Source organism: Haemaphysalis longicornis, unplaced genomic scaffold (assembly GCF_048455015.1).
Source record: "Haemaphysalis longicornis isolate Haplotype H1 unplaced genomic scaffold, Haemaphysalis longicornis Haplotype H1 scaffold_12, whole genome shotgun sequence".
Classification (NCBI taxonomy): domain Eukaryota; kingdom Metazoa; phylum Arthropoda; class Arachnida; order Ixodida; family Ixodidae; genus Haemaphysalis; species Haemaphysalis longicornis.
The window spans coordinates 52,488,733-52,512,056 of NW_027526225.1; the positions used below are offsets into that span (position 1 = coordinate 52,488,733).

At 48.1% G+C, this 23,324-nt stretch overlaps 1 protein-coding gene across 1 annotated transcript in view; it reads left to right on the forward strand.

The window, feature by feature from the left end:
• The first annotated feature begins 501 nt into the window (after window positions 1-501).
• LOC144162653 (uncharacterized) overlaps window positions 502-23,324 on the forward strand; it is a 150,437-nt gene continuing 127,614 nt past the window's right edge. The window contains exon 1 of the mRNA XM_077693277.1: window positions 502-696. Coding sequence (XP_077549403.1) covers window positions 541-696 — 156 coding nt within the window. The 5' untranslated portion in view covers window positions 502-540. The remainder of the gene's footprint in view (window positions 697-23,324) is intronic.

The window sequence follows — 23,324 nt, forward strand, 5'->3', positions numbered from 1 at the left end:
CAGAGTGTTACCCGAGTCCAGGGCCGAGTAGGCGGCAAACATGATGAAATGGGAATGACGGCAACAGAATGCCGATACCGGTAGACAACAGAAGGAATGACAGGGAGCCAATTCCGCCAATAAGGCGAAGACGCATGACCCCTGAGACACCTGAAGCGCACAGTAGGCTTTGCACGGTGTACAAGGGGTATGCGAGGAACATTGTGGAACGGGCCTCTAAAGTCTGATCAAACTGTGCGCATCGGGCTGATCCCAAGTTAGCGATGGAGACAAATGAGATTTTGTGCATTCCTCACGGCATTCCATTGTTTGAACGAATCTTTCATTACATTTGTATAACTTTTTTCTCGCCTTTTGTAACGTGACGGTGCTCCTTTTATTGACAACCGGGATTTCAAAAAGCCCGCGCGGTGGATCGATGACTGGTTGGCCGTGCTCTCCCAGCCTGCAGGGATGCTGGCTGAGGCGCGGCACCATGAGAGAGCGTGGGCCCAGACCGTCGGAGCGTACGCCACAGACCGGACTTCTGCTCCCTCCAGCATGCTTCCAACGCTGCGTGCGGGTCTCGACGGCATGTCAGAGCCGCTGCGGTTCCGAAGCCGCAAGTCATCGCGGCCTCACGTTACCGCTTCGCCGGTGCTTTTGGAGTTCGGCAAGCTCGCCGTACACCACCGCAGCAAGAAGCAAACCACCACGGTGAGTCTAGTTCCAGCTTCTGTTTCGCGTGACAAGGTTTTATAACCCTTTGCAACGGAGCATAGTAAGTAGGCGAAACACGGGCCTGTTCTATGCGAACTTACAATCCGGCAGGAATCGTCTTCTGCGGTAGTTGTCCGCAATTACACGAAACGGAGGAAGGGCGACTGGTGTAATGACATGTTATCCATACTTCGTTTGCACTCATGTGTTGTGTTTAAGTATGCACATTTTAATGCGATATTTTGACGCTGTGGGAAGTTATGAAACTTCAGGTGTTGGAAGTTCCCTCGAAGTGATCATAAGCCTATGAGTTGGGCATGGTGGGAAGGGGTGGACGTCAACCCTGCGCTCCCACCGCCTACCTCAGTGACGCGGAAAGAATTACTAGCGAAACAAAAAGATGAATGCTCCATATTCCCACCCAAATGTATCGTTATGGCGTTGTAAAATAATTCCTTTTCATGAATACTAATCACACAAGTGCATCGAGCCGGTGCAGGCAACGAAGTTGTTTCGCGAACAAAAATGCTCTCGTTCCGCGTGGAGACACGCCCTTGTGTGACACAACGTCATGCACAGTCATAGAGAAACGAAATGCGAACTCGCCAATATAACGCAAACACCCAAATAGCGCACTTTATTTCTATTCACGTCAAATTGTCGCAGGATTTTATAACAGCAGCAAAAGTTGCAAGCGTGGCGTTCTAAGCTACCAGAACCGCGCCATTGCGTGATCACCACGAACCAAGCTCCTCGCTTTTGCGTGTTTTGGCGTATATTCCCGCGTTTTCTTTTTATTTCTTCCTGACTGTACGGTGGAAGATTGACCGGACATTCCAACAGATTTCTCCGCTTTGAATTCGAAATACTTGGTACTGAGTCATTAATACAGGATAAAGTACTGCAGAAGAAATATAAGTTGATAATTTCTGCGTCAGGGATTTGGTTTCGTGTGACTTGCAGTTGGCGTAACCGTTTCGCGACATCGAGAAGTAGACATGGGAAGCAAACCTGGAACCCTTCCTTCTCACTTCCGCAAATTTTCAGCGCAGCGAGGAACAGAAGCAATTTCTTACTTTTTCAGAGTTGAAGAGTTAGTTGGACCCCACAGCCAAACACAGGAGTTGTAGTAAGTTTTGTTGACAGAAGCTTTTTCAAATTTATTCTGCTGCGGTAAGCAGTCTGTCGCATCCGTATGTTTCATAGGAAGTGTTTATTCCCAGTTTGAACATACACTGACCCAGGATTGATTACAAACTTGATCCATTGTAGTTTGAATCAGCCGGTTCCGGAATTAGAGATTTAAAAAAAAATTATTCGGAGAAAACAAGTGTTATTCTGAGAGTTCCGAACGTGAAGAAATGAGTTTCTTTAAAAATGATTTGGAGAATTCAAGGTTTTTTACAAGATTTATCTGTACCATTGTTATCTTTACGGAAGAAAAAAATCAGTAACAGGCAATTTGAACCAAAAGAAAACCGTTAGAAGTGTCAAAACAAGATGATCCTACTCGCGAAATCTGTGCGTTTGAACGGGTCATTTTTGTCAGGCCGGGATTGAAAGCCATATAAATTTGTAGTTCCTTATATCACCAGTGTGGCATTCGTTTAAAGATGCGGTGGGGCGTCTAGAAATTTCCTTCGGTGTCTGTAGTTGTGTTTCTGTAGTTAAGCTTCAAGCGTGATTTACGCGCACGCGAAATGTACATCCAGAAGATATGTTGTAGGTTGTTGCCACGTAGACAGAATATCGCAATGATAAAACGATTCACCTTGGTTACTTTATCCACGTTGCAAAGTGCGTTTCTTATGCTGACAACACGAGCATTTTTTTTCTCCTGAAGTGACATACGCCATATTGTAGGCGTGTGCAATTATACCATGTGCATGTTTCAAGAATATTCCAACGTGAATTACATAAATATGGACTAAACGAAAACAAAACTCCTTTATTTTGCCTTCCAGGTGCCCGCCTGTGTCCCCTAATACCAGGATAACATTGAACTCGTGACAGCCTCCAATCTGGGCAACTTTAAAATGCGAATTTTGTGAGAAGGACGCGGAAATGCGGCGTCGACTCCATACTAACAAAAAAAAAAAGCAGACAGGGCGGGTGCAAGGAATCGAGTGACAACTACGCAACTCGTCGTGTCTTGTCCACCACACGCGTGTCCACCGCACGCGTGTCCACCATACGCGAGGGAAGTTTTTCTGACGTCCTTGAGAAGCAGAGTACTATACAACTGTATGTAAATAACTTGGTATTCCGTAAAGATCATCATCGTAGCAATAATCACATTCGACGAATACTTTTTCTAGCTAATAGAAGTCTTTACGGTCTTGTGACAAAGCGAGGCGTTTGTCTGCTGGAAACATCGCCACTCGCATTGACGAGCCATCTCTCTCTCTCTCTCTCTCTCTCTCTCTCTCTCTCTCTCTCTCTCTCTCTCTCTCTCTCTCTCTCTCTCTCTCTCTCTCTGTTTCCAAGCAAGTTAAAGCGTTTGTCTTTAACTTGCTTTTCTCTGATAATTTAAACTACTGGCAGCCGTAACGGAGCACTACGATGCCATCAGAAAATTCACTTACTAAAAGAAGACTCGTTCACTTTATGCCTTTGCTGAGCCTTTTGCTGACAGCTTTTTGTGGATTCAAGACGTCCATCCAGTCGTATACCTTCTCTGCGTTCGCCTGTCGTGGATGTTCCATCCATTTTCCGGGAGCTGTTGACCGCGTTGAAGAGTTTGCGCTGACCGTGCACAGCGGATCCAGATAGGATAAGCAATCAGATTCTCACAAAATTGCCTTTAGAGCGCAAAAAAGACCTTATCACATATTTTAACTTTGTCTGAGATACTGGAATCATTTCTGCTTTGTGGAAGCTTGTCGAGTAGCCCCGCTACTAAAGCCCGGCAAGGACAATGTAGACATCGCCTCATACCGGCCCGTTTCACTCACGTCGGGTTTTTCTAACCTCATGGAAAACCTCATGGATGCTAGGCTGATGTGGTGGCTCGAAAGTAAGAAAACGCTTCCGTCATGCATGAATGGCTTCACGCAACGTTTGTGCGCACAAGACAGCGTCCTCGACTTTCTTAGCCATGTCGAACACCAGCGGTCTTATAGACTTTCACTATACTGGCTCCGTTTTCTTACGTTTCCAAAGCCTACGACAATGTCTTGCAGAGCGGCGTCATTACTAAGCTGTAAGAAATAGAAGTGACAGGAAATCTCCCTTTCATGGACGCTTTCGTCGCAGGTCGCTCCGTGCAGGTGCGACAGAGAAGGCGGCCTCCGTTTGAGAACTGGTGCCATCAAAATATGACTTGAAAACATGTCGGCTGAGTAGTAGATTCGAAAGCTTCGAACAAAAGGAGTGAATAGCTCTTTAAGGCTTGTGGGGAATTTGATGGCGCCCACGTGTCATGTGAATCCCAAGAATAGACGATTGGTTCTCTGCAAGATAGTTGGCGTTTGATTTGTTTCGCTTTTCTGAGAATTTGGGGTGATGTATTGCAAGATATGAAATTATTGTTTATAAATACTCGGCTCTTATTGCATGCTGGTTTTCCTTATCTACCATTTTTTTTAACACAGTAGCCATGGCTTCATCAAGTCGTTCATGGCAGCTTTTCTTTTTAAGTTTTTATGTCTATCTTTCTCTTAGGCTGAAATGTGGTATGTATAATATATTTGCTTTTTATTTAAAATTACTGGTAAGAGGTAGTTTTCAGCGGATCCTCGCTTTGCCAGAAAACTTTAGTTCCACGCAACAGCTCCCTGAGCGTGCCCATGAATATTTTTGTAAGTGGCAAACCTTTTTGCGCAGAATTTGGTTGCACCTGTCTTCTACGAACGTTCATAGGCGGGGGTAGAGGAGGATACCAAGCGACATGTACCGGAAAAGGGATCAGGCTCATCCTACTACGACATATATGTTACATCCTATTACCAATGTCAAAAGCGACGGAGCACTGCATCCCTCGCTCCAACAAAAAGTAAATTTTCAGTGGCTGACTGCAGGTGATTCTCTTGTACTATACCTGCCGTAGTGGCCACAAAAACACGCATTTGCCGTATTCTACGGCGACAAGCGGTTAATGGGTCAATTCCGTGCAAATCCTACACTGTACGTCGCATCGCAGCAAACAGCCTCCTGGCACGCGATGAAGCGAAGATACGAGGGACGAAAAAAAAAAAAAAAAACACGCCAGACGCGAATTGATCATCTCTACAGCGACCTTGGCAGTGACGTCGACGTCACGTGACTCCTAGGAAACGCGGCAGCACCCATTTCCGCAGGCTGCCGACTCAGAAATGCGAACGACGCGCTCACTGCTCTCACTCCCTAATGAAAAACGCCCTAACAAAAAGTGCCCTAACAAAAAATCGGAGACAAATAAAGAAAAGCAACCTTCCGTGCAGTTTCTTCACAACGCTTTACTTAGTTCTCCTACACTTCACGTGTGCAGTGATAATTCGTTTGTGAATTTGCCCATGGTGTGAAACCAACCCAAGACGTCAAGATATCGCAAACACAGCAAAAAATAAAAAAATGACAAAAGCATGCAAGGATAAAGAGCGGAGCTGTCTTGCTGTCAAAATCAAGCTTGCAATAAAGGAAAAGGGCAGATGTGCTTTCTATCGAAGTGACGTGCGGAGTTGACAGGCCGCGAATTGGATGGGGTCGCCTTTGGTCGGCCTCGCATTTATGCGGCAGTTTTCTTCCTTCGAGCACTGTCTAACTGAAGCCAGGACGAAAATAATTAAACGCAGTGTAGTGTCAACCAACGGAACAAATGATGCGGCAATGGCGTGTGTCACTCTCAGACAAGTCAAGCTATAGCCGTTGGCGCCGTGACGTTGGTAACAAAGCACGGACAAAACATTAACAATACAACTCTCCCGGCATCGCCAACCCCGCCCTAAGAAAGCATCCAGGGGATGCTGAGATGAAGCCCGTGTTATTTCGCCTCGTGCTCCCAGAAGCACATCCCATCATGCTCGACCTTGAATTAGATATATATCGTCGTGCCAGCTTGCAGTCGCCGTAGCAGGCAACGCTGCAGTAAATAGAGAAGACATTCAAGTTGGTCGCCTATTAATATTTTTACGGGGAAAATGGTATATTGCAGGTAATTAAAAATTTCACACGGTGGGTAACACAGCAGCACACAGTCTCAAGTGGGTGCAGCCAGAGAGCGAGAGCGTTCGACCTCTTCCTCCTTGTCACTCAACCGTCCACCACACCAGCTGCCCGTGCTGGGACCTATCTCTCGGTGTCTATATGCCTTTCATAGGGTGCATACCCACCCCGTGAAAATATCGAAAAATAAGTAAAAAAAACTGCAATACTCTACAATTCCCCCAAGAACATACCCAGGATAGGGTTGTCGAAGAAATATCAACATAAAGACGGAAGGTGTTTATGTCTAGGGCTCCGCAGATTTTTGTTGTCCGTGAGAAAATACTCTATATCCTCCACTTCACTTTGAACCGCAAAGAGTTTCATAGCGAGTGCTGTTCTTCTGCGTGTGCGTTTGTTGGCTTGTTTGTTCGCGTGTTTGGTTGCTTTCGATGGTTAATTGTAGGGTTTGACGCGCCAACTCAACGCAGGCGATGAGGCGTGCCGTAGTGGACGGCTCCGGATTAATTTTGACCACCTGGGGATCTTTAACGTGCGCCAAAATCTCGCACACACGGGCGTTTTTGCTTTTCTCCTCCATAAGAAAAGCGGATGCCGCGGATGGCAATCGAACCCGCGTCCTCGTCCTCACCAGCACAAGTTTGGTTGCTTTCACATGGGTCAGAACTTGCTTTCACTCGAAAGGTTTCCCAAAGTTTTTTTGCTGTGCTATCAGTGTCAGCCATCTATCTATACGCTCGCACCAACCTCTCTTTGTCATTGTTTCAAGCGCCTAATTGTGTGCCTAGTTTCCTTTCATTCCGATCTCCCGTGGTAGCAGGTATGTCGCCGATGTCTACGTTGTGCTGGCTTGCTTCACGTGTGTCTAGTTTCGTGCGGCTCCTCAGGGTGGCGGTAGTGGTCCCAGCGAATGTATATAAAACCAGAAAGGCGAGACAATATATGTGTGCGCGTACGTTTCATCACGATGACCAGAAGAAATAAAACAGAGGAATTCATGCCTTTGTTCAAAATTCTGCGTCACCTCGGTCAGGGGGGTTTAACAGATTCGGTGATCACCCACCTTCACAGAGTGGGAGCCTATAATTTTTGCGAAGCTTGCTAGGCCTCTCACTGATGGCGTATAAAAGCGGTATGCTTTGAATCCGCTACAGGAAAGCCAAACTACAATGCTTTCCTCTAGTGCAGGAAAGACTTGCACTACAGGAAAGGCAACTTACAAAGTGGGTTTCACAAAACCATGGTGATGAAGGCGCATCAAGCGCGTCAAGATAAACAAAAAACGCTTCCCGTGTTCGGAAAGAACCAGTGTCTCTCGCGTTACGAAGCTGACGTCTATCCGATGGTGTCATTTCGACACGTAGAAGCTGTTTGGATTTTTTACTTCGACTTCGATTCAGATTGCATTAGAGAAAGCTTTGATTTTTTTTTTTTTTTGCTCAACCTATTGCTAGGGACTTACAAAGGGCGTTAATATGTACCAAAGATTGGGGCTGTATTGGTGACAATTGCGATAGTTTGTTTTAAGTGCGAATGCACTTCTTAAGCGAGCCTGAATCGTCCGCCGCCGTCGTCCGCATAGCAACAGCTGCGGGTGCGCGCGCTCCTCGTCTTCCTCGTCTTCCCTAGCAACGGCGGGAGATGGGCGCGCGCTACTCTCCTCCTCCTCTCTCCGCTCAGTGACTGCGGGTGTTGGGCACCTCCTCTCCACTTCGGGCGGGAGAGCTCTCGCGTAGCGGGCGCTCCGCATTCCGACGCGTGAGGTAGCTCGTGTAGCCCTCGCCGTAACGGCGGGCGCTACTCTCCTCCTCCTCTCTCCGCTCAGTGACTGCGGGTGTTGGGCACCTCCTCTCCACTTCGGGAGGGAGAGCTCTCGCTCGCGTAGCGGGCGCTCCGCATTCCGACGCGTGAGGGCGCTCCTGTAGCGGCCGCGTGGCGCGGGAGGGTATTAGTCGAGCGCGCGCCGTCGTCGAGAGCGGTCGCGGGTCCTGCATCTCGATAACGATGATGGCGGACCGGGCAACGGTACCAGCAATAACGAGTGAAATATCTTTCGTTGTAGTTGTGTGCGTGTGTGTGATCTCTCGACTACTCATTAAGAGCACGATATCCACCGTAATCGCGCAATCAACAACCGTGCATTTGCACTTACACACTCTCCCCATCGCGGAAGTGCGAGGGAATTTTTTTTGACAGAAGAGCTGTTTAAGCTTCTAGTTCCACCGTCGAGAGCTAGCAGAAAACTCAGCCTTGCCGAGCGCACGTGAGCGTGTGCCTCGTGAGGAGTGCCCGGCGTTGTTGAGGCTTGCGGGTGGGCTTGCGCCACGTGAGAAGCTCGCAAAAAATACAAAGAAAAAATACCGAGCACACGTGAACGCGTGCCTCATGAGGAACGCCCGCAGCAACAGTACACCTACGGGACCGACTACGACTCCGCCATGGATATATTCAAGATGCTGGCGCCGTCAGAAATAGATGGAAAACCGATGCCGTTTGGGATGAACAACGAAGAGGGCCGGGATGACATGATCGGGGTGAACTACAAGCGGCACGCGGACATCCTACGCGATCCCAACTAGGTAGCCACCGTGAGGCGAGAGAGTCCTTGCGCTGCCTTTCGCAAGCGCGAAGACGTCTTGGAGCTGTCGCAGTACTACGCCAAGTTGCGGTTGCCCAACCCCGAATAGCATGAGCTCATTCGCGAAGTGATCATCACGCAACCACTCCCGACTCGAAACCACTTCGAGTCATTTTCACTGGACCGGCCGGATGCGGCAAGACATTCGGTCTGGGGCTCGTGATGGACGTCTATAACCGCTACTGCCAGCCGTGGCATTACAACACTTGCGTTATCTGCGCAAGCACCGGTAAGGCGGCTGTGGCAGTCGGGTGTACTACCGTGAACGCGCCGTTCAAGCTGATTCGGCAAAACCGTACGGATGTCTCTCTGACGCCAACCTCAACAAGTTCACGATGGTCTTCCGCAACGTGCGTGCCGTCATCGTCGGCGTGGTGAGTATGCTGTCGGCCGACCTACTCGACGAGCTCGACAATCGATTTCGGACGACCACGCATATCTCCGCTAACCTTTAGGAGGACTGAACTTCATTTTGTCTGAAGGTTTGTGCCAAATACCGCTCATTCAAGCCAGCGAAGTGTATCGCCGTGCCAAATGCAGCAAGGCCTTGTCGAAAAAAATTACGTGGCACTATACCTCTCGTACTTCCCCTCACTACGAGTCGTAGGCCTGATGGCGTACTCTGCTCTTACCACACAGTTCGGCGACTGTCGGGAACTCACCTAAGACGAAGTTCGCCTACTCAAGAGCCGTTTTGTCACGTTCGCCGGCGCATTGATGCGTGCACCCGATGCGGTTCGACTCTTCTCAAATGCCCAGGTCTCCAAGCACAACACAGAGGTCACACTGCCAGACGCGAAGAAGGTGCTGCTCCGCAGAGCGACTGACGTCTACCTCGGATACCGATCGGACGAGGAACGTGACCGTGCCGTGGCAAAGGTAGAGAAGCTAGGGCAAGCGGACACGGTTAACCTTCCGCGAAAGATGGCTCTGGCCGCGAACAAGCCCTACGTGTTCACCTGCAACATCGATGTTAAAGACGGGTTGGTCAATGGTGCGGCTGGCACGTTTACAGCCGTGCACTGGAAACTTGGAACCCGCATGAAAATTGTAGATCCGTGGTTACAGTTCGAGGCTTCGGAACAGGAAAGATTGCTTAACTGAAAGCCATGTCGCGGATGAAGGACGCCATAATGAAGGGGGTGCTGATCGAGGACGACTGGGTCCTCATCTTTGAGAGGTACGCGACCTTGACCATCGACAAGAAGACGGGAATGAAGTGTAGGAAAACACAGTTCTACTTGGCGCAGGCCAGCGCTGTGACCCTTAATAAATCACAAGTGGCGAGCTACACTGACGTGGTGTACTACGCGAAGAGTAACATAGACGAATCATTTGCTCCCGTGTACCTATCCGAAGCACATAACGGTGTAGGAGACGCTTGTGCAGTCGAGATACCTATTGGTCTTGTTATCGCCAGCACATACGTCATACCGAACACGTCTTGTTTTGACGCGGAAACGGTCCTGGCAGAAACTATTAACTATAAACTTATACGGCGACTTTAAGATACATGTGATGAAAGAGCGTGGCAAATGGATGGAGATTTTCATGGTTGATCACTACTCATTCAAACTGAATCAGTTGCAGACCCATGACGCTACACTATTCCTGCATTGATCTCACATTTGCAAGCAGGCTGTGCAGAGCCTCTGAACGTCTTCCATAGTGATCACAAGGCAGTACTCTGCAGGTGTAGAAACCGTTAAAGTATGAGTGTGTGCGTGTAATCAGCGGCTACATGATCTAAAATAAAGGCTATGAAATGTAATAAAATGTGCCTTCATCAACTTCAACGTCCAAATACAATCCTATACAAGCAATAAAATTACGTCTGCGGTAATTCTTCAAAACAAGAAAACGCACCACTCCTTCTAACAACGACAATGGTAAAATCTTTCTCATCTCTTTTCAACGTAGTCCAAATTATCCACGCCACATGTGGGATGGATAAAACCATACCGTTGTACCCTCCCCTACGTCCGCCAAGTACTTAGGCATCCTCATGAGTTACGATTTAATCTGGTCCTACGCAAGAAACCATGTCTTTACTTAGGCACCATGCGCTGCTAAACTTCTTGCATACAAAACCCTCGTTATTTCATAACTCCATTTCAGCAACACCAATAATTAAAATGGAAAAATAAATAAAACGCGAAAGTTTCTTCGTGCGAAATCCAATGGCGAACGATTAGAGTAGAAGCCACTGTGATACAAAGTCCAAACTGCGCGCGAGAGAAGGTCAGAGCTCAAAAATTCAAAGCCCAAACAGTCTGCTAGTAAAATTCTAAATTTCTGCAACAACCAAGGAGTCTGTTGGTATTTTCCTTCTAGTAGAAACGATAACTTGCGAGATAGCATCGTTTCATCATGGTCTGTGGCGACAAGGCGCATTCAGTGAGTAAATGGGAAACCTCTTAAAATTTTATTTCCCAGGTTTTACCAGTTTTCGACTATCAGCCGGCGGTGCGAGTCCCTGCTAGGCCAAAACGTCGGGAAATTCTGCATTGATTCTCCTGCTTTCCCCGAACCTCTTCGTGGTCTCGCAAACATCTAAGACCACATTCCTAGGTGCTGCTCTTTCCGAGAACGTGATCGAAGGAAACGCGATGCTTTGAAGTGGACAGGGCCGTTCTTTCTGTCATACCTCAATTTTAATGGGTTCGGGCTACCGCGCTGAAGCGGCTTCTTTTTTACCCCTGTGTGGGGCAGACATGGGACAGCAGTACAAAGGGCCGATCTTCCCGACGTTTTCTTTCACCCTCCAGGGTAGACGCACACACAAATCCCGGTCGTGCGTCTTGTCGGCCACGGTGCTCGGCCTTCGTTTCCCATTTCCGGCGCGGCTCTTCTCACTTTGGCAAATCGATCTGTCGACGGAAGCTATTTTCCCAGCCCGTTCCTCGGATTGTTGTTCAAAGTTCCCGCGGAAAGGACCGCAGGTGCCATTGATCCGTCTCAGGTTCCGAAAACTATCGCTCTCAGGGGGAAACTTTGTGTCCAGACCGCGACAACTTTGTTTCTCTTTAGCGTTCTTCGGATTGAGAAAGTTTTGGCGGCCGGCGAAAGACCGAATGGCCATCGGGTGTCGAAACCGGTTGTTGACGGCATCCTGGCCACTTTGTCGACGAGTGGAAAATATGAGCTCTCGCTGTAAGCCCTCAGGTTTTGACACAGTTGCGGCTTAGTCACGAGCGGTCGGTTCGAGGACGATTTTCTGCAAGACGCTGTTACAAAAACACGGAGAAGGAAAGGCCGCTCGTGGTAGATGGGAGGTAAAGTATTCGAAGTCAAAGATTTTATTGTAAATAGAAGGTTGATCGACGGCTAGGATATTCAAAAGGAGGTCCCAAAGTCACAAACTGCGACGGGACCTCATATAAAAATTGATACACGTGATTTCACAAAGTGCAGCAAACAGCACATTCGTGTAAAAGGTTGTTTTTAGCATAAATATCTAGGGAATAACACTTTTATTAGCAAGACTGTAGATGTTATTTTTCATAAATGTGAGTGAACATGAAATGAATATAATAAGAACACCCAAGTAGAAATGTCTGCAAAAATGAACAATGAAACAATGAGTATCAACCGCTACTACAGTAGAACCCCGCCCTTACGTCCCTCAGTGCTGCGTTCCAGCACTGGGCTTTCCCGGTTCCTTTCTCGGCTGCTACGTCGTTTTTATCTAGTCTTGGTGCAGCTCACATAGAGTTCCATGTATTAAAATCCTCACGGTTACGTCGTGGCTCAGAGTACGTTCCCGGATCATTAGTCGCAATTCGACACTCTGAAGCTGCCCGGGCACCATGCGCAGACCACCATTTTGACGTTTGACGAGCCTTGGCCAGGCTTGGCTACCGAACTGACCGCATGAAACCGCACGGGGGTGCGATTCGTCATCACTAGATAGCCTTATTTTACTCTTGCTATCACCATCATCACTGCGATTACAACGGAAGTTTTACTTGGGAATGCCAGAAGTGCGTGTTTGCAATAAAGTACCACCGCAAGAATAGCACGCGCTCTCGTCGTCATCGTGCGCTCCAAGCTTTGAGAACACCCTTGAACTTGCAACAGCGAACTTTGCCGTGCCTTGATGGCGGTGCGAAAACGGGAGGTGGTCTGCGCTCAGGAAAAGAGAGAGAGAGAAAGCTCTTTATTAGAAGAAAGCAGAGAGGTCTGCAGGCATGTATTCGCCTACATGCTACTCTGCGGGGATGGGGTGGAGGAGGTAAAGGCCCTAAAGAAAGTAGGGCGAAAGAGAGGGGAAAAAAGAAGAGGTAAAAAAGAAGGCTACATGGAGTGTTCCGTGGGTTACGTAAAAGTCCAGGTGTTCTCACAGGATGACGGTGTGGAGTTCTACAGTGTCTCTGCGACGCCGATGTCGTGTAAATATTCAAACAGTGCATCTAACACTTTTCGCTGGGATCATGGAGATGACCATGGTCCAAGAAGAGCTTTCAATGATAAAAGTCCATTGTTGAGGCACTCGATCTTCTTGGCGAGGTCGTTCCTTTCCTGTTTGTACGCCGGACACTCTAATAAAACGTGTTCAGTAGTTTCTGGCAAACCACAGTTATCACAGTAAGGGTTTGTGGTTTGACCGAGGCGATGTCGGTAGGAGTTCGTAAGTGCTGCGTTGAGGCGCAGCCGATGGTAGAGCGTCTCAAGTCGACGTGGGATTCTCTCTGGGAGCCTCATTCTCAGGTCAGAGTCTATGTCATACAGAAAAGGGGGGTGAGTTTCGGGAAAAGACCAGAGACGGTTTCGTTCCTCTAAGGCAAGCTGCTTCGCTAGCGCTGCAGCCTCGTGCTTTGTAAAGAAAATTTTCCTTACATTGCGCAGTTGAAGCCCTCTGCGAGCCGCCTCATCTGCTTTCTCGTTGCCGAGAACGCCACAATGTGCGGGTATCCATTGCAAGGTCACACGATGCCCAGCGACGTAGGCTAGCTTGACGTACTAAACGCAGTAGACAAGCAGCCAGCGCGGAAGAGAGTCGACATCGCGAGGGACCTTGCATTGCCACGCGGGGTGTTTTCCACCGGTCGCAAAAAGCGGCAATCCTAAATTCTAGAGTTTCTTAAGGTTGGAAAGCCAAAGTTGCAGAAATACATTGTTGCAAGTCAGAGCTACGCTGTTCTCGTTGATTTTTGAAGGTTTCCTCAATGCTGCGTTTTCCTGGTTGTTACGTTTTGTTTTCGCGGTCCGGTGAAAAACGTATGCATGGGGTCCCAGTGTATATGTAAAACAGAGAAAGACTTCAAACACTTTATTTCGACATGAAAATGTGGAGATAGTGGAGCGTATAACTTTTTTTACACCGAGTGCTGTTCGTATCACTGTCAATGCAATAAATATTACAAAAAAAATATGAATTCTCTTTAGGAAGATGGGATTTCAAAGCACTTTTAGAAGAATGCCGTTTTTTCAATTCCTCAATTTTCTTCGGAAGTGCATTCGAAATGGTAAATGCAAAGAAATTCATCGTTTGCTTACAGTAATTGGTTCGAAATTTAGGCAATATTAAATTACCATGGGCCGAAAATCTCGTGAGGTTACGATTGACAAGGGGTATCCAGGATGGAGCAGAAAAAATGACCGAAGAAAGTAAGTTATTATGTAATAACTTGCTAGAGGAAGATACAAAGACAATACCAGACGAGATTCGCAGCTGTCAAAATGCACGCCTTGCGCTGTTGTCACAGCACAGATTCTATATTAGATGCGACTGCATCTCATTCACTCGCCTTGTCCCTCCATACGGCGTTGTTGTTGTCCGTCCACACCCGTCCCCCATTCTCCTCGCCACGCGAGCTGCGCTCTCCGCCGCTCCTCTCCAATAGCGAACACTCTCTCGCGAGGGGCATTGGATTGGATTCGATTGGATTGGTTTGACTTGGCTTGGCTTGGATTGGATTGAATTTGGATTTGGATTGGATTAAAGTGGATTGTGTTGCGTCATAGCCGCGCCACGTTGCGTCATAGCCGCGGCAGGGGGTTCACGGCACCTTTCACGCGATGGGAGAATCAACCTAACGGAAACAACAACGGAACCCCCTATGCGTCGCATCTACACAGGGGTTCCCGTGAGGGGAGGTGGGAGAAATTTTAAATTTTTGCTCTAATCGCATGCTGGGTCTCGTCATGCCCAAATTTGCACATTTGGTCACGATGATTGGTCGTTTTGGAGTCTTGTGGTGAAGCACACCTGTGGAGATTTTTAAGAGTGTGGTAGATAGATCGGACACTTCCGCCACCGAGTGCACGCCGCCTTTCTCAACTAGGAGAACATCTGCACGTCAGAGCTTACGTACGCGCAGTTCATCCCCGACTCGCGCCTCGCCACCCGATATCTGCGCCGCGACGCCCACTCCCCACACTTGCTCGTCGGCTCTTTGCCTCCTCGCCATTTCCGCTAACACTTCTTGGCTTAGCATTTTCCTACGCTCAACTTTGCTACGCAGAGTTTAGAGCGACGTCATACACGGATTGAACTGAAGCTTAAACACCTCCACTGCTACAAGGACAACCGACAGAAATAAGCCTTCCCAGACGTATATCCATGGAGAGAGTTACACTGCACGCATGCTGGATCTTGCAGCACTTTAATGAAGCATGGATGCAAAGGGCGACCGAAAACGTGCGTACGTTTAGAATAAAAAGAAACCCGGAGTGTATGACGCGTTTCAATATTGGCTTTTTTCTAAATAAGCGGCCTCTTTTTCCATGACGCCAAATACGATGCACTCACACGCTCATTCCAACGATGTTTTACGTATTTTATACACTTAAAAATACCAAAGCCAGGTTGAACAACGGTGTAAGCCTGATGTCACAGCAGAGCTTTGTTCGTCTCACTAAGCTAAACTCGACGAGCGCTATATGCGACACCGAGAAATCTACCTTGTTTATAAATGGCACTCGTCAGCATAAGGCCAAATCAAACGGAAAGTAAAGTCTATAAGTGCTTTATTTGTACAGTGCCCTCTTCAGACTTCGTGTACTTCATCGTCCGCTTCCGCAAAGTCTTTGTCAAGCACTGCCTCGCCGTTGATTACATGGACTTGTTCTTGTTTTCTGACCGGCTACATTCTCGCATTGCACCGCGGCGCTCTTCCTGATAAGTCACCTCTTCTTCAGACGTCGGGATCTTCTTTGGTCGCCATATCCCCAATGTGTGCGGCACAAAGTCGGAAGGAGTTCTGCGGCCGTCGCCGCGGCAGCCCAATTTTTATGAGAGCAAGGGGTTAGCCCTAGCAACAAGGAGCGAGTGACGTCAGGAGCAGGCGACAGTCGTTTTGTCGGCGACACTGTCTGAAGCCACGTTATTAGCAAAGAAACTGTCCGCTCTTCTCGGAGATTTTAATCCTCCCCCATCCTTTCTGAGGCAATGTCATGGCCTCCAAAATAGGCACAGCCCTCTGTGCCACGCAGAATCATCAGTTTGTCCTGTAAAATGACCTCGCCATGAAGACCATTGGTAACAGTGTGACTCAAAATAAAACACCCGATCTCTCATTCGCAAATACGGCACCGGCCTCACCTGGACAGCTCTCGAAGAAACCCGCGGTTGCGATCACCACATCATCTCCATCCATCTTCCCTAACATGAAAACAGAGAATGAAAGGCGCTGCTCGCTTAACAAATTAACCCGCTTTCTGGCAAGCCACATATACTCTTGCTTCCATCACGCAAAATATGACTGCTTGGACCCAAGCCCTTAACCAACGGGTCAAGGAGCACACACCGGAGATTGCACTTAACGATACCACGCCCGCAGTTGATCCTGGGGCGGTATTCTCGTGTTTTGTCCCTTTTGTGTCCCTTTCAAAAGTGTCCCTTTTGAGCGAGCCCTGATTGGCTAAAAGCAAACAACCGGATGTGACGTAACGCAAGCGCTGCGGACCTACTGCGTTTGACCGCGGCTTCCTCGAACAGGCGATTTGAATTTCAAACAGACGATTTTTGGAAGCAGTCATGAATGCGCTGATTATCGCCTTGTAGTTGGCTCGCCGGCGAAACAAGCGGTCGAGAAGCAATGCAGACGCGTTCGATATGCCCCGAGAAGCATTCCGCCAGCATTTCCGCCTATAAAAGAGGACCGTGCGGTGGTTGTGCGACGAGCTCCGGGACGAACTTGGCCGGCGGACACGCGGGCTCAGCGTCGAGGAGCAAGTGTTACGCGCCCTTCGTTTCTTCGCTACCGGTGGCTTTCAGTCTGCGGCCGGTAACGAAGAAACGATATCGCTGTCGCCGCCCTCCGTGTGCCTGTGCATCATACGCTGCCACCACACAGTGAAATAAAGGATTGTCTGCGAGCTAGCTAACGGTCAGTAGGTGCAATGGAATTAACGATCGTCTGCGAGCTTGATAGCTGTCAAGCAGACAACCAAAATTACGCAAGCACTCTGCATGGCATTTATAACCTTTTATTGGTACTTTACACATACACATACGAGCTTAACGTTCGTAGACTTCTCGCGCAACAGGTACGTCGTTAAGAAACGAGAATCCCCCTCTTACACATTTTTTCACTCGTAGAGCATCACAAAAATGTCAACGACGTAACGCACCATTCCAGGTTCTTGGAAAGCCCACGTCGGCATGCCACAAGTGCGTCGATGCCAAAATACGTAACTGGATGGTTATCTTGATGCACGGACATTGTCACCGACGTCAAAACGGAGTCCAAGCGCAAAAAATTGAGTAGCCGCAGCATTGTTTACACTTCACAGTTACAAGGAAACTAGCCACCATAAAGAAAATAGCTGACTGCAGCTGCCCTCTTTGGACTTTCCTCTCCTTGCGGTGAAAACTTTCAACGTTGTAACAAAAAACTTTTATCACGTTTAGTTTTTCAAAATACGTTCAAATAAATACATAAAGATACTCTGATACGGTTTAAGCTCTTTAAAATGTGTTTGCAAGAGCAGTTACGGCATTTGAATGAAAGGTCTACTGCTTAACCAGAAGTACGGCACGATGAAAGGGACGTTTTCAAAAGGGACAGTTACTAGAATATCACCCTGATCTCACTCACATCTGGGCGCCCGGCGAAGCCTCACTCAGAGGTGGTAGAAGCAAAAACAACTGCACAGTGAAGAAACGTTTAGCTCTCCTCACCCAGCAAGCCCAAGCGTATACTCAAGAACTGCAACGACAGAACTGGCCCAGCTTCGGCGACCAACTACAGGGCCCGTTACACGCAAATAGGACATGGCACCTGCTTCGTTATCTCCTGGATCCCACTAATACCCGGCGGCATGCGGACCACAAGATACAACGCCTCATCAAGAACAGTGATAATCTCCCGCAATGCCTTCTTGAGCCGATCCAGCGTCATCTCTTCGGCCACCCAAGCTCCTACTCACCTCCTCTGGTCAGCCACTATAGCGGTACTCCCAATGAAGACCTCGATTCCCCTTTTACTTTAGTGGTAATCACCGCAGTTCTGGCCCGCCTCACACGCAATACAACGTCCGGAAAAGATAAGATCACATAGTGCCTACTCCGTAACCTGGATGAAGAGACCCTGCAGAAACTCTTCACTCTTTTCAATGACCACTGGCAAGCAGGAACCCTTTCGGCAGATTAGCAGCATTCAGACATCACCCTCATCCCGAAGCCGAACAAACCTCTCACTCCCACCATTCTCCGCCCGATCTCCCTAAACAGCCGCCTCGTAAAGCTTTTTGAACACCTGATATCTCAATGCCTCTCCGACAGAGAAAAGAAGGCAGAACCTCTACTCCCTTACCTTGTTTGGTTTTTGCACACATCTTTCCACGCAAGATGTGCTCATCCTCATCGAAGAAGATGCGCTTGACCACCTCAGCCACACCACCCGGATGCCATTCTCACATTAGACGTCAAGGGTGCTTTTGACAACGTTGCACATCAGGCCATATTAAATAACTTAAACACCACATGGTGTGGACAGCGAATCTTTCAATTCGTCAGCGCATTCCTCCGATACAGACAGGAAACCCTCCGCCTCAACAACCTCACCTCAAATCTTTTCCGCACCCCGGCCGAAGGCCTTCCCCAGGGTTCGGTCATTTCACCCCTAAAATTCAACATCGCCCTGCTGCACCTCCCGGTCAAGTGCAAGAAATCCCTGGAATTCAAATCGCATTTTATGCCGACGACATTACCATTTGGACATCGGGCTCTTGCGTTAAGCAGAAAGACAGTCTGCAGCAAGCTATCGACACAACACTGGAATATCTCCAAACGAGGGGATTAACATGCGAACCTACTAAATGTGGCCTTTCCTCGCTCGTGCATATGGAAGAAACGCAAACATACCACTCACCTCGAGTTCAGCATATCCGGCGCTTCCATCCCACACATTCCCATGCTTCGTATCTTTAGAGTTCCATTCCACCAAGACGGATCCGGGTCAGCTCTCCTGCCACAGCTACACAAGACAGCCACCCAGCTCACGCATCTCATTCGTCGTATCCAGGGCTATTTATATGAACTGCCAGAATACTTCATATATACTGCCAGAGTACACATATCACCTGCACAAGCCTTGCTCACCAGCCGTATAATTTACGGTACTCTCTTCGTCAATCTCAAACCCCAAGAGACTAACAAGTTGAAAGGCCTCATAAGCGAAGGAAAGTTTGACATCCACCTAAATTCAGCGGTACGGCCACAATGAAAAGCTATGCAGTTTTCTCAGTAACTTCGCAATTGAAGGAAAATTCGTCCTGGTCCAAAATTTAAACCAATGACCACCGGAGAGACCTACGCTGATCACTTAGCTCGGTCGTATTGGTGGCCTTTCTGTGACAGACAGTCCAGCAATAAACACCAAACGGGCTTGCTTCCTCCTCCGCTCGCTCATTCAACCTGCCCCACCAGTCCACCCTGTTCCCCGAATCCTCCTCTCTACGAAGCAACATCCTTACGGCATAGCCGCGGACCAGCGCTAACTCCTGGACCCCACTAGTACGCACAGCCTTGCTTCGCGCTTCCATCCGAGACTTCTCCCCGTCCCCCCTCGGTCAGCCATTTTACAGTCACAGAACTGCGAGGAGCGGTCAATAACTTCTGTCGCAATACGACGCCCGGGGGAGATAGAATAACTTATAAACTACTCCGCAACCGACTCTCTTTAACCACATCTGGCTCAGTGGCGAACTGCGGGCGCCTTGGAAACATTCCAAAATTTTGTTTTATTTTAACCGTATAACGAGTGCAATACATTGGTACTCGGTCGGATGCCATGTTTCTTTGAACAGTCGCTTGTATCAGCGCGTAAAATGTGGATCTCTCTTCTTTGTGTACAGGTCTGCCAAGGCTGTGTTCTGTAGCAAGATGGAAAGTTGGGCTAGGTGGTTCAGATTCAGATTAATGATGAAAAATAGCGCAAGAAACACAGGGACAAAAGAAGAGGGGACGACGCACATCGCCGATGTGTCGTCCCCTCATCTTTTGGCCTTGTGTTTATTGCGCTGTTTTTCATCATTAATCTGGGCTCTGTCCTCTTTTTTTTGTCGCGGGTATGTACGACAGGGCCCAGCGCCAATCTCTTCTACATATAACGCTTTCGCCTCAACAATAACGACCACGTAAATTGCTACTTTCTCTTTCCTGGCCTCGAGACTCGAAGTTTCGCAAACGACACAGGATAGCAAAAAAAAATCACGCAGAAAGGAACTTAGAACAACATTTCGTCTGTCTCACTCAGCTGACGGGGAAGGCCATGGGTGCGTTCGCCAGTGTGCGAGAGTTATGTTAGGGGTCGCTGCCTGCTGTTTGATGAAGGAAGCCATGGTTGTACCTGCGAGTGTTTGCATGTCGGTTGTCTACATTACGACAGCAGCTGGTAATCAAACATTCACATTGTGCTGTCCGTTATCGAGGGCTGCAAAAAATCCTGCTACAAGCAAGCGTGCAAACTTGTGTGGGACAACTGGACGGCTGTGTTCAAAGATGAGGTATGCACTTCATTCTTCCGCCGAAGTTACGTTGTAATTATTTCCCACACGAATGGCGACTACGTAAGAATAGTGTTAAAACAAGCGAAGGGGGGCAATTATGATACGGGGCTTCTTCATGTATTGCCATAGCTTTCTAACTGCCGTTTTTTCTCTTAATTTTAATGTCAGCGTAAAATGTTAAGGTACCAAAACCATTGTATGCACTATTCAATACGAAATTTTGTTCCCACATGCTGCATGCCGTCGTTTCTGTCTCCTAGTGCAACAAATCGAGGAAAGAGCGTCGCATTTGTTGTGAAAATCAGTATCTCCATTTTGTGAATTCGATACAGCGATGCCAGGGAGCTGTCAGATTTTACATTTTTGATAATCATCAGCGTCGATGCGTCACCCCCTGTGTCCGTGCGCATGCCTCTGATGAAAATGTCAGGACAGAGCATTGGTAGTATCAGGCGAAGCGCGAGAGTTTGAGTATTGGAAGGCTTCATCTTTCTCGGTTTCAGAAGTCGCGCTATATTGTCACGCAGTCAAAAGCGAGGCAGGGTTTGCGTACCATATGTAGTTCATCGTAGCCAGCTTCTGCTCCAGAACAAACCGTAAAATATCGCCTCTGTCAACAGTCCTTTTGCGTGACTTGAGCAATAACATTTTTGCATCACTGCTGTCGAGCTGCTTGGTCTCCCAAGTCGCTTTGGCGGGCGCATTCAATCAGAACCTTCGAGTCAAGCTCAGCAGAGGGAGAGGGGTAGGTGGGGGGGGCTGTTTATACGCTAATCGATTTAAGAAGCGCTACCTCGGCAGAATTTCTCATACAACTCGCAGCTGGCCGTTTGGTGACCCGAGCGCAACGGCAAGGGTGCGAGGCGCCCTTCCTTACAATGTCGGTGCTGCGAAGCCCGGGCATGATCGTCGTTGCGGTCACGTCCAGCGCGATTGATTTTCCCAGGCGGCCGGTGGGTTTCGGTCCGTCAATCTCTGTCACCCGGCCGGAACTCCCCCTCTTGGCCTTCGCGCGTTATTAGCCTCCCGGGTGGTGAAGCTCCAGACGGGTCGGAGGTATTGCGCCATAGTACTGAGGCGATCACCTTGCACATGCTCGGGTGTCAGTTTCCTTGGCACAGTGTGCACTGTAAAGGCACACGAACTTGCAAAGCTTTCTACCCTGGTGCAAATTCTGGTTTGTGACCATTTAAAAAATGTCCAATCGGAATCCGTTCCAAGACGTGACTTAGTTGCACGGCTGAAGCGCTTTCAGGCGTTGCAAAAACTTTTATAACAGTCTACCTCTTCAGATCTACCACCATCAAGAAATGAGAGAGAATATGTTCAGCCTGTTTCGCAAAAAATAAAAAAAAGCAATCGATAACTAACTTTCCTATTTTACGTTTTAAAAATTGCTTACTCCGTAGTACCCAATCGGTGAACAGGTGGTATAAAACACAAAAAGAATTTCAAGCAGCCGGCGTACCAATCAAATGTTCCCCTCTTGTTAAGCAGCCTCAATCCCCGTGGTGGTGATCTGGTTACTCCCGACGATGCTACGCTTGGAAAAGGAAGGTTACGAAACGCGCCAGCAGAGGAACGTCGTATGATCCGTCCATCCAGGCACTGCGAAGAGTAATCCCGCAATCCTCTACTTATGGCGTTACGAAACGGCTCGGAATTACTGTAGACCGCACATTAAGGGCTAGCGATGGTCATGCGGTGCTTCCAACGGCGCGGCTTCTAGCTGTTTGTTCATGGGAATTTACGTGAAGTGGCGACGAGGTAATACGTATGGACTAGTAAAAAATTACGTGTGCTTTAGATTGACAATCCTTTATATCCCACAAGGTTTTGTCTCGAATTCGAACGCACGCTGGTCATAAGGCGTGGGTTGTTGTTGAAAAAAAAAAAAAAACAGTGCAGAATTTTGCAATGCAGACGGATACCTCAAATCGCCTTTCTGTGTTACGTTCTTCAGAGTATCCCCGTAGATTTATTTCGCAAAACGGGTAATTTCAAGACTTCTTTTTGACCCCTTTAACGTAGAACCAAATTTTGGCGAAGTTACGAGTTGCGAGTGAGCGAAGCCACTCTATTAATAATGCCTGTAGATGAGAGAGGTTGTAACAATAAGAGAAAGCGTACACAATGCGTCCTTTCTAAGAGTGGTTGATTCGAGTGACAGACAGACAGACAGACAGACAGACAGACAGACAGAGCATGATTTTTCTGTTCGGGTAGCGCAAGGTTATACTTTTCAAAAACGTGATGGTAGCGCAGGGAGATAATTACGATGGCTTTAGCGTTGTAACTGAATGTACCTGTGTATAAATTCGTGAATGCAACGTGCTTATCTCGCAGTTTTCTCTTAGCAATAAAACGTAGTGTAGTTTGTTCTTATTAATTTTGCATTACCAGTGGTTCAAGAGCCGTTCTTTCTCAGCCTCGTGCCAGGTAAAGGCTGCCAAGGCGCAGGATTCCCGGCCTTCCTTTCAAAGCTTCAAATGCAAATTATATGTTGTAAATAAAAGGACGTAATACAGCCTGTGACCGCAAAGTCGTCTAAGCTTCTAAAGTTCGCACAATAACTTCAAAGATGCCTGCAACAAAACGCGCGGTATGCAGCCGTTTCCCGGTGTCTCACTCTTGCCGTAAAATGTACCCTTGTATTCCAAGGTTAGAAGAGGACAGTAATTCCCAAGCGTTGTAATTCTCCAACGCGTGTCGATCAAACAACCTTCCCCGCCCACAAAGCGGCAGTTACTTCCACGGTTCCTCGCAAAGAGGACCCAGATGGTTTCCCGCACGGTGCTGCAGTCATCGCTCATAACGGCGGACGGAAGCCCTCACGCAAACGATATTACTTTTCGGACCATTTGTCAACGCCGGCAGAATATAGCAT